The sequence below is a fragment of the Palaemon carinicauda genome, chromosome 44, assembly GCF_036898095.1.
Source record: "Palaemon carinicauda isolate YSFRI2023 chromosome 44, ASM3689809v2, whole genome shotgun sequence".
Classification (NCBI taxonomy): Eukaryota; Metazoa; Arthropoda; class Malacostraca; order Decapoda; family Palaemonidae; genus Palaemon; species Palaemon carinicauda.
This window is the reverse complement of record NC_090768.1, coordinates 3,582,967-3,595,466: the sequence shown is the minus strand read 5'-3', so window position 1 is coordinate 3,595,466 and position 12,500 is coordinate 3,582,967. Positions and strand designations below refer to the sequence as shown.

Sequence of the window (12,500 nt, the reverse complement as noted above, 5' to 3'; positions counted from 1 at the left end):
TACATGAAATATGCACGATTAAGAAGATACACAGAACAAATAAAAACTTTTTCCCTTTCTTTAGCTTTTATTCAATTCTATAAGGGATCGCTGTTTCCGGCCAGACTTTTTACTCACATCCCTTGAAAGGGGTTGGCTGTTAACAATATAGTTTTTTTTAATGAAATAGAAATATATTACTAACGTATAGAATTTAAGAAAGAAAAATCTATCAGTTTAGAAATATGTGATATATTAAGAGCAGATCATGGTTCATACCAAAATAACTTACACATACTCTTTTCTAGCACTCATACGGTACACCAACTTGCACTTCAATCTACTTACTTCAATACTGGAGAAGCTTATCCTTTTGACTAACAACGCCAAAACTGTACAAAATAATCCCTTTAAATAATACCTTCAATACTTCCTGTACTAACCTTTCAAAGAACTTAATCTAAGACTTTCAATCGCCTACTTCAAAACTGTATAGTATTGGGCTTTAAATAATGAACGCCAAGACTGCACAGACTTACCCTTTCCATCAATGGCTACAAGCTTCCAAGTTACATATTTTTATCAGTGATTTCACGATTGTACAGACTTACATGTTTGATAGGTGACCTCAAATTGGCACGGATTATCAATGGCCCACAAACATCACATAATTACCATTTTTATTTTTCACTGCAAAATTTAATATAATTATTCCTATAACCAGTGACTTTAAGACAACTTAGATTTAAGTTTTTATTTCGTGTCTTTAGACTTGTTAGGTTTATGCTTTCAATTAGTAACTTTAAATCTACACTAACTTCAAGTAACTTTTTCTGAGTGACTTCAAATCCACACAAGTTTACACCTTTAATCAGTGATTTCAAGAATGCACAAAGCTACACTTAATTATTTACTATAAAACTACTCAGATACAAAAAACATAAAACGTTTTAAAATTTATAGCCGCATTTGCTAATCAGTTACTTCAAAGCAGTACAAACATATAGTCGGTGTTTTTTCTCTTTTTTATAAACTTGATCTATTAATCAGTTCTCCACCATTACAGACGTAATCTTAATCACTTGACCCTTTACAGCATCCTTTCAGTAATTCATTTCAACATTCAACGCTTACCATTTATTCACCTTCATAGCTCTGCCTATGCATAACATTTTAGTTAGCCACTGCAGCACAACATGCAATCGCCCTCTTTATTTACGACACTATCACTGCACAGAAGAACCCTTTGAATAATCTTATCCAGTAATACATAGAATGAAGATTTTAATCTGTCACTGAAACGCTGTATAGACGAATTTTTTATATACTCTGGCACTGAATGCACTGATCCTTAAAATGTCCTAGTATACCACTGCACAAAGAGCCTTTTCATCAATCAATCCATATTACACATGCTACCATGTTTAGTCATTCATCCCCACACTGTATAGAGTGACACTGTGAAAATTTTTTTTTCCAGTACTCTGCACTGCGTAGTTTTCCAACCATTCACCAGAGTACTGCACAACTCTACACTTTTAATCACTCTCCCTAGCACTGTACAGATTTAACCTGTTAATCACCGACCCAGCATTTGTTAATCATTAACGACAACACTACACAGGCTTACCATTTCAATTGCAAATTTCATCAACCCCCTTATCCTTCAAATCACCTACTTCGGAATTGCTTATATTTACGATTTTGCTCATCTAATCTATGCTGCACTCATATACCCATTTAAACCATTCACAGCCATTGAATGAACCTACCTTTTCAAACATACCTCAACTATGTATTTAATCTTTATATTACTTACTCCAACAATGCACTCTTGCCATCATTCATACACTTCAACATAGAAGAGACTTATAATTTTTATAACTTAACAGACACCTCAAAACTGCAAAACCTATACAGTAAATCAGCCAGTCCAACAGCATTGCAAATACTGACCTGTTTTATTCACCTAATTTAGCATTGCATAGATTCATCTTTTTTTTACCATCTAAGCCAACACTTCCATAACTACCCTTTTAATCACTTATTAAAGCACTGGACATGACTTAACTTTTTGATCACCTAACTCATCACTGACAATCTTATCCTCACTAACACTTACTACAGAATGCAGTGCAGAGATTTACACATTTTATCTTTAACGTCAGCACTTCAAAAATTACCTTTTCAATCACCTCTTCAAGCACTGAACATGATTTACCTTTTAGATAATCCAACCAATATAACTGTATAACTGGAACTATTCAGGCAATGAAAAGATTGCCCTTTCAATCACCTACAGTAGCACATTTAAAGGAAATCAGATACTCCAGCACTGTATAGATTTTGATTTTAAACACCAATCAAAGCTTTAAAAGACCAGCACTTTCGATCATCCACTTCAGTGCCACACATATTTGGCCTTTTTGATTAACTATTCAACAGTGCAGAGAATTAACCTTTCATTAATACACCACTGCACAGACTTACATTTATAATAGCCTACCCCAACACTGCACAGACTCAGCCTCTTAAGAACCTAGTTGGGGAGAGTTACTCAGACTTACCTTTCATTCACCTACTCAAGCATGATCTAAAAATACTCTTTTAATCAAATCATTTAACAATGCACTGCCTTACAATTTTCATTACCTACTTAGAATGGACTTCATTTCTCTAACGCTTACCCCGTCAATAGACAAGCTTACTTTTTCAATCAGCTATTATGAAGCTGAGCACACTTACCAATGTTAATAATGCAAAGACTTAGCCTGACCATTACAAAGTCTAACACTAGATTTGACAGATACTTAGCTTTGTCATCATCATGTCTAACACTGCAGACTTGACATTTCAATATCTTTCTCCAATACCATACTGATTTACCCTTTCAACTACCTCATGTAACATTACAGACTTACTCTATTAAGCCATTACTCCAACACTGCGCAGACTTACCCTTTTTAGCCGTATGGAAGGAGTCATCCCTCGGAACATACTGGATATCAAATACAAGTGTGGTGTTGGGTAGAATGACTTTGTCGTTGTTGATGCGGTATACGGCATATTTGAAGGCTAGCTCTGTGGCCGAATCTCTTTGGTCGTCTGTGAAGATGGCACCTGCGGTTAAGAGAAAAACAGCTTTTAAATTTGCTTCATATTATGCTAAGTCAAGACACGTACCTAAAGTAAGATAACAATTAAATAAATTAACACAGTAACTGATATAAGATACATATCAATTCTCATACACATCATTGGACTTACTAGGTGGCCTTTATTATACAGTATGTGAACGCCATTTGTTCACTCTTTAGCAATAACTTCATAGAATATTGGTACAAAAGAGAGTATACAAAATCCAAACTTCTTTTCCACTAGAAGTTTTTGCAATTGCCACAAAAATCAACTTGATACTAATACAAATATGTTGATACCATAATTAATAATACAGGCTAGACTTCAAAGTATTGATATGAACACGTATTTCAGCAATGTGCAACTAATATTTTTTTTCAAATAAATCTTTTATCGTTTGGATTTTTCATCGTTTAATATACAGTTAGACACATGAGACCCTGGTACACCTGGCTCTGAAGAAGTGCACCCTGTTACACCCTTACTTCGCGGTGAGTAATTAAACAGATAGTTTAGGACCCAATGGAAGAAGTGGTTGGATGGGTAAAACGCAGGGATTCTCAGCGCAGTAAGAGGGGGTTGCTGGGTGCACTTGTTCAGAGCAAGGTATACCAGGAATTCCTGTGTCCGACTGTTAACCTCGAAACTTTTCGTTTTATGACAACATAGCAGGAGGAAGACATACAGTACTGAGTAAACTTTCATTATTCTGGATTATCTTTCTGACATTAACGAATGTAGTCTATTATTAATTTTTCAGTCGCTCCAGTGATGTAAAATAAATACGCTACTAATTTTTTTATTTTCTGAAAGAATTTGCACAAGTATATAGCTCAAAGTTCTAGAAGAGCTGTGACAATTCTACAGCAAATGTTAATCTAAAAAAAAGTTACCCATTTACGCAAAATAAGCTTCTGAATATAGGTAATTACACACGCGCGTGCTCACACACACACACACACACACACACACATATATATATATATATATATATATATATAAAGAGAGAGAGAGAGAGAGAGAGAGAGAGAGAGAGAGAGAGAGAGAGAGAGAGAGAGAGAGAGAGAGTCCTTTTACAATAATGCTCCTTGACTTGATTGAAATATGCAATATCACCATATTCACCCTTATCTTCCCGTACATTTTTATTACCTAGCATAAATGCGAGTTGTTGAACGTCTGATGGAACAGTCAACTCTATATAGAATTCATTTCTGAATTCATTTGGAATTCGTCGTCACAAATTAGTCACTAGACGAATCCAATATAATGTTATGGCATACCTTATTACGGCATTTGCTCCCAGCTGTCGAAACGTCATCGGTTACTAATAAGAAAGGCAGTTTAAGCAAACACGTTTTAATGAGCATATAGAAAGGCAAGGATTTGTAGATTATCTATAGGTTAAACCAGGACCTATTAGTTAAACATCAGAAATTATATATGGATATGATTTCCCGTAAATAACAGGTACAGTTGGACACATGAATTCCTAGCACACCTCGCTCTGATGAATTGCACCCTGTCGCACCGTTACTGCACGGATAGCGCAGAGGATAGATAGCAGAAGTGATGGGTGGGGCTATATAATGAAACTTACAGCACAGCAAGGGTGTAATAAGGTGCACTTCCTTAAAGAGAGGTATGTCAGGATTTCTTGTGTCCAACTGTACACCTAATTTTCTTTAGAAAAATAAATTCCGGCTAAGAACAAAGGAAGTTTATTTTCTGAGAATTGCACGATATTAACAGCATCTTTTTTTTATTATTATTATCTCCCGATGCTGTACAGTTAAATGTTTATAATAACATGGGAGCGGCAAAATATCCTTGCTAAGTATTTGTCACAATGGAGACAATAGTTTATATATTGCTAAAAATCAATCATCCTCTATGATAAGCGTTGACGAAAATTAACAAGCGGTGTGAATGCAGCCCGGAAATATGGAAAAAAAATTTGTTTTCCCTTCACGAAATCTGAAACGCTTAATGATCTTTCCCGAAACATTGAAAAAAAGAGAGAAGAAAAAAGGATATTGAGTCAATCCCATAGATCATTTGTGGGTAATGAAGATCCCTTTAATCATTGTTAGGACCCAAAAGAAGAAGAAAAAAAAATGGCAGCCATTTGTTTCTGGTTTCACCATCCGGTATTATCGATTCTATCTGGACAACACTCTGGCTTTCAACCAGCAGCAGCGGATGGAGAGGGGCACACGATGGGTCCCTGCCAGCAATTGGGAACCATATGTCTCTGTATCTTTCCGAAAAAAAAAAGATTAATAACAAAAATAACAGAGACACTTTGTTCATCGCGTTTCTCTTGTTCTGAAATTTAGAGATCTGCTCTGAACAGATTTTATCATTTATTGTAATATCTTCCTACGAAGTAGTTAATTTACGAGACATTATTATTATTATTATTATTATTATTATTATTATTATCATTATTATTATTATTATTTTTATTATTATTATTATTATTATTACCTAAGCTGCAACCCTAGTTAGAAAAGAAGGAAGCTATAAGCTTAAGGCCTCCATCCGGGAAAAAATAGCCCAGAGAGGAAAGAAAATAAGGAAATCAATAAACTACAAGAGAAGCAATTAAAATCAAAATAAAATATTTCAAGAACAACTAAAATATATTTCCATATATAAACTATATATATAAAAAAGGGGAAGATAAATAAGATAACATAGGGTACCCGAGTGTACCCTCAAGCAAGAGAACTCTAGCCCAAGACAGTGGAAGACCAAGATACATAGGCTATGGCAGATTGATTAGTGTAAGATATATTTCTAGCTTTAAACGCACACTGAAAATTTAATATCAAACTTATAGCCCTAATTGAAAAGCCTTATTAAAAAGGAATCACGATTGCATCATATCATACGACAATACTCCAATCCAACTTTCATCAGAGCATAATATTTTAACAAATCTCAAGTCACATTACAGGAGGATCTTGCATACATTTCATGTTCAAGAATGTATTAATTCATACAAAGATGAACTAAACAAAATTAAACCAATGCGTACCTATATATTTCTACTGCCATATTTTATGAGACTAAAGTGTGTTTTTTATTCTCAAAGTTTTCTGATAAAAAAACTTTTCCTCGATAAAATCACAAACGAGCTAATGATTTCATCACAACTTTCTGTATCTCCAATTTAAAAGTTATACATTTTACCCAAATATGTAGTGATAGATTTCTTACTAATTTTTTCTGTCAAGATTAAAAAAAGTGAGCCCTATCATCTTATTAGATAATACCAATAAGAATTGATTTTCAAACTTCAAATAACTGAGCATTGGTATTCTCATTTGTTTACTGAAGCAAACATTGAAGATTATTCATTTATACGCGGTACATAATTCGTAATATGAGATTGCCTTTTGAGATTGTTAATTGTGGCTATGTCTTAGAGGATAGATTGAGCTATGAATATTGGCTGAGAGAGAGAGAGAGAGAGAGAGAGAGAGAGAGAGAGAGAGAGAGAGAGAGAGAGAGAGAGAGAGTGTAAGATGTTTTTAATTAAAGAATGACTTCTGTAATTATATATATATATATATATATATATATATATATATATATATATATATATATATTAAGGATATTTCAGTGAGCTAAGTTTCTCTAATAACGTTTTCCCTATTATAGCAAGAGATACTTTAATAAGGGCCTTCGTAAACTCTCCTTAGACATTGTTATTTTAGTGCCGTGTCTTAAGAAAGATAAGTCTTATGTCAACTTCGCTTGTGAAAAGGCCGTTTATCTTGTTACTTTTTTTTTGGTGAAAAAAAAAAAAAACTTGGGAAAATATTTGTTCTTATTTCAAGAATGACTCTCGTCCTCGTAATAAACCAAAACTTGTAGTGAAATACAGTCCTTGGCTGCACTCTAAAACTCCCTTATGTTTGTATACCTTAAATCTTTTGACATATTTTAGCGTTGATTTTCATGTTCGTCTGTTCCCCACGTACTGCTAGCACCTTACGCAATGGCACCCACAGATTCATAATTATGTTTGCCTCGAATGCAGAACAAATTGAAATGATTTAAAGCTATTAAGGATTTGAAGTAGAACCTGAAGATTTTATGTTTACTAAGTGCTTCGATAATGTGGATTGGACAGACAATAAACGAGCAATATGCGGTGTGAAATGCTGAATGCCTTGGAATGTAATACGATAAAATTACTTCAGAAAGGTCCTGTAGAGAGTATAGTTTCCTTGCAGTATAGGATCTGAAAAGCAGCCCTTAGACTAAAGTAAAGTGTGAGGGTCTTCTTATACTTTTACAACATTATTCTCAATAAAACAAACAGTCTGCTTCCCCCCAAAAATCCAAAAAGTTACAATAAATGGATAAACAGAGATACTTCAACAACAAAAAACGAAAAATCATACGAATTATGTCTTGACTTAACATCATGTTATAAGCTACTAAAGTGAAAATAGGCCTAAACTACGCAGATTAGTAAACTAGGAGGAAAACATTATTATTTTACGGCCTTCTTTTTACAATATCATAGTTACAACTTGTATATCAATCTTCAACCATCTTATTGTGTAATTACGCACGGGATATGTAAAATAGTTCCCTTGTATTGGCGAATTATAAAATAATACAGCACAGTGCGGAAGTTGTGTGATGTCATTTTCTCTACCATTACCTATACCGACTTAAGTTCGGTGTAACCTATAGCTAGTGCAGTGGTAAAGTGCTCGCCTAGCATTCGTATGGCAACAGATCGATCCCAGCCCGGAACCATGAGTGTAAGCAGTTTATTGGGGAGGTCACTGAAGTCTGGATTAATAGAGTATTTTATCAATATTGGCTGATGTGTTTGGGCACCACAGTGGGGGATTGGGCTTGCCCGGCTGACGTTCTGGTGAGCATCTATTCTAATGATACTGGAACTGAAACCAGACACCTTTTATAATCTGGTTATCAAAAGCTATTGATTCACTTTAGAACATTATTATTATTATTATTATTATTATTATTATTATTAGCTGAGATACAACATTATTTGGAAAAGCAGGATGCTATAAGCCCAGCAGCTCCAACAAGAAAAAATAGCCCAGTGAGGAAAGGAAATAAGGAAATAAATAAACTACATGAAAAGAAATAAACAATTAAAATAAAACATTTTATGAACGTAACATTAAAATAGATTTTTTTTTTATAATAAGCTATAAAAAAAGACTTATGTTAGACTGTCCAACATAAAAAAAAATTGCTGCAAGTTTGAACACCAGGTTCTACCAATTCAACTACCCGATTATGAAGATCATTCCACAACTTGGTCACAGCTGGAATAAAACTCCTAGAATACTGTGTAGTATTGAGACTTATGGTAGAGAAGCCATAATTATTAGAATTAATAATTGCATGCCTAGTAATACGAACATGATGGTACTGTCTGGGAAGATCTGAATGTATGGGAGGGTCAGAATTACAGTATGAACAATCTTATGCAACATGCATAACGAACTAATTGAACGATGGTGTCAGAGATTAACATCTAGATCAGGAATAAGAAATAAGAACAATATTAACACCCTGTGTTGAACAACTTTCGGTTTAGCAAGAAGATAAACTATTACACCGTAATCCGGAAGTTTCTTCAAGTAATTGTAAGGCAGCTTTAGAGGATGTTAAAAAGATCCTTTTAATAATCTACCAAGTATCGTTGTCTGCAATCTCGTACATGGACCATGTTGCATGGCGTATTTAACATGATTAGCTCATTTACAGCGAATCTGCTCTCCTTCAAGTCATAGGTTATGTTTTGTTCCTGATAACTTCGCTCTTCCACTATCGCCTTTTTCTCCAAAAACTACTGTTCTAATGATCTGTTACTTTATTCGATTCTTTTTTCTTTTGTAATTCAAATATCTATATATCAATACAATCTTTTACATATTTGCATAATAGTGTAATAATATCATCTATGCCATAATTTACGTTGCAAAAAATCTATATGCTATACGAATTCCTTTCAAATATCTCACAATCTTTACCGATTTAACTTTAAAAAGTGTAGGATAAAAATAATTATATTCTACCAAGTTTACATATTAAAGACTGTACAGTTCAAATAAAATACTACTAAGTTACTTTACATTAGATATAATTGGCACCAACTTTTTCAGCATACCGATTATATCAGTGGCTACAGTACTTTGTACTTGGTGAGCGTAGTAGACACCCTTTAGCTATGGTAATGTATCAGGTTTGAAGATTTTTGTTAGCGTATAAGAAATGTTTCATCTTAAATGGGTAATGATGTTGCTTATACTCTAAGTAAATATGGCGAGGTCTATGGCATGAGAAAGGTATGAAAAAGTTCTAAATGGTCTTCGGACACTAATAATGATAAAAAAAAAAAAATTCCTTCAAGTTTTTATTATAAGGGTTAATATTTATCTCTGTGGCATAAGATGTGAAATGAGTAGCCACTTTGCAGCGCAATGTTCCACTTCAAACTTAAAGATAACTAACGATGACTTACTTGAGTTAACATGATGCAGTGAAAGGAGAAGGGAGTTCAAGAATTGAGGGGACAAAATCTTAACAACGAGAGAAAAAATGCTGTTTCATTAGGAGAGAGAGGTATTAGAAAAACAGAGGTGATAATGAACCTGTCATGAAAGAAGCTGAGTCGTCAATCATTAGATTGATAGTAGAACTTTCACCCGAGAAGAGGAAATCGTCATACCGGATGAAGGACGGGGAAACGATAGTGAAAATGAGAGAGAGAGAGAGAGAGAGAGAGAGAGAGAGAGAGAGAGAGAGAGAGAGAGAGAGAGAGAGAGACATACTAACGATTTTATGAATGAAGATGGTACAACGGCATACGAAGTCAATAAAATCTCAAAAGGAAAAAAAGCAGGACAGGGAAATTTGGGTAAACCAGGCAGTTGAAAATTACCAAGATATAAACGTAAATGGAATGACAGGATAGGAAATCAGCCAGGACGAAGATGATATTGTAGGTGAAGTTCTAGCAAAAAGAATTAGGACAGGATGAAGAATATGAAAAAAAATATTGGAAGCGGGTGATGGAAAAAGTACACATGATGATGTCCACATGAAATTATTCAAATGCTGGTGCAGATGTTATACAGAAGGAAATGATTGACGTGAATGAGTCGTTAAAGGTCAAGCGAATTACTAAGAGCGGCAAATAGGTGCTTTGACGAGAAACCAACAATTGATATTTGCTCTGAAAAGAAGCATGAATCGAAGTGCAAGGATAATAAAGTAGGATTTAGCGAAGGGATTCAAAAAGGGGTAAAGATTATGAGAAAATAAGAGCGAATGTGCGATTCACCTCTGTGCGATAGTTGTTGGGCACAGGGTTAAACGCTAAAATTAAGAACAAACTCTTTAAGCAGCTAAGTACAGATGTCAAGTAACAAGCTGTTGCAAGTTAGGAAAAGTGAGAAATACTAATCAATACTAATTACAATGCACATGAACCTTATAACTATAAATGTAAGTGGTCTGAATAACACTAAGAAGCAAAATATTATAAAATCTTTCCTGATTCAGCATAAGAGTTTATATTGCTCTTATTCAGGAGCACAATGTGAAAATGCAGGAGTTGCGTGTTCTCTGCATTTATTTGGACGTATTCTTTAATAGTTACTTATGTTTCAAAAGGTGGTGCACTGATTTTTGTTCGGAAAAAAATCTGGATTTAATTTTGGCAAGAGGGAATTGCACTGGAGTGACAGAATTTTAATTTCATCTTGCTTAAGCATTAAATTTCAGATAATCAATATACATACATACATACATACATATACATATATATATATATATATATATATATATATATATATATATATATATATATACATATCTATCTATCTATCTATCTATATATATATATATATATATATATATGGTCATCTAGTAATAATTTTAAAAGAAAACAAGAAAGCCTAAACGTTACTGAACTTCTCCATTACATGAATGAAATCTCGATAACGTTATAAATGGTCGTGAATGAAATCGTGTGATTAGTGACAGTGACTGTACTAAACCAAATTCCCAGAATAAATTGGTAGACCTGAAATGGTGAGAAACGTTAGCCTAAAAGATGCACGGTTCTCCTTTAATAATTCTCTTGAATTTACTTTTATTATGGGTGCTTATGTCTCCCTATGCTTGATAGGTTCTATCTATCTAGAATCTAGATTATACGAGAGAATGCAAAATCAAGAACGTGACCCTGTTTCTTTTTCTGATCAGGATGCAATAAAAATGAGATTAAACATAAATCCTATTATTAAGGTCGGAACACCATTTCAGAAGATAAATTCATTGCTATTAAAAGACAAGGATATAAAGTCTCAATTTAGAAAATTCAGGTCGGGTCTTGATTCCTGAATACTAACTTGTGATGGGAGGATTATGCCCAGAAAAATATAACTAATTTTTTTCCAAGATAAAAAGTATGAACGATTTACACTGATGAATTATTTTGAAAGTAGACTAAAAAATAAATGTTGTAAAATGGTTGGTTTTGATAAAAGTAAAATTAAACATCAAAAGAATCAAATTACCGAGTTGAAAATGGTGGAAGTCGAAGGCATCAAGCTAAGAACAAAATTAGAGGAATGCGATGAAGGAGAAACTGTGCTTATTTAATATGGAAATAGAAAAGAATAAAATGGAAAACATGAATGGAGACTATTTAAACTACTGAAGCCATTCTACATACATACATACATATATATACACAGACACACATAATATATATATATATATATATATATATATATATATATATATATATATTTATATATATACATACATATATATACACATATTATATATATATATATATATATATATATATATATATATATATATATATATAAAGGTGACAGATGAAAAAGATAATTTTTTTTTAAAGTGAGGTTACTAAGGAGCTCTGGGTGGCTATAAAATCAATGAACTTAAACCGAACTCCAGATACAGACTGGATACCAGATGAAATTTACTTGCATTGTTGGAAGATTATAAATGGGATTCCTAAATTAATGTTCAAGAGTCTTTCCAGTGTTCACCTGAGATGCGACTGTAGACTTTGAACATAATTTAGTTAAAAAGACCTTAAGCTGTTTCATTAATTACTGATTGGTTTTCTGTATGGATGATGGCTATCAAGATCTAAATACCTAGTGAAATTCAAGACTGATGTGAGTTTGAAGTTTTCTCATTGGTACCGAAAAGTATTTTCTTTATCAATACCATAGTATTAATAACTGAACCACTTCGTTAACATTAATGATAACAGATATTAAATTCTAAGAAAAATTTAAATCTTTGGAATCAAAACTTTAATTCGCATG

At 33.3% G+C, this 12,500-nt stretch overlaps 1 protein-coding gene across 1 annotated transcript in view; it reads right to left on the bottom strand.

Annotated features, from left to right (window-relative positions):
- LOC137634176 (glutamate receptor ionotropic, kainate 2-like) overlaps positions 1 to 12,500 on the bottom strand; it is a 483,949-nt gene that overhangs the window by 109,641 nt on the left and 361,808 nt on the right. The window contains exon 3 of the mRNA XM_068366444.1: positions 2,938 to 3,099. Within this exon, the coding sequence (XP_068222545.1) occupies positions 2,938 to 3,099 (162 nt within the window). The remainder of the gene's footprint in view (positions 1 to 2,937; positions 3,100 to 12,500) is intronic.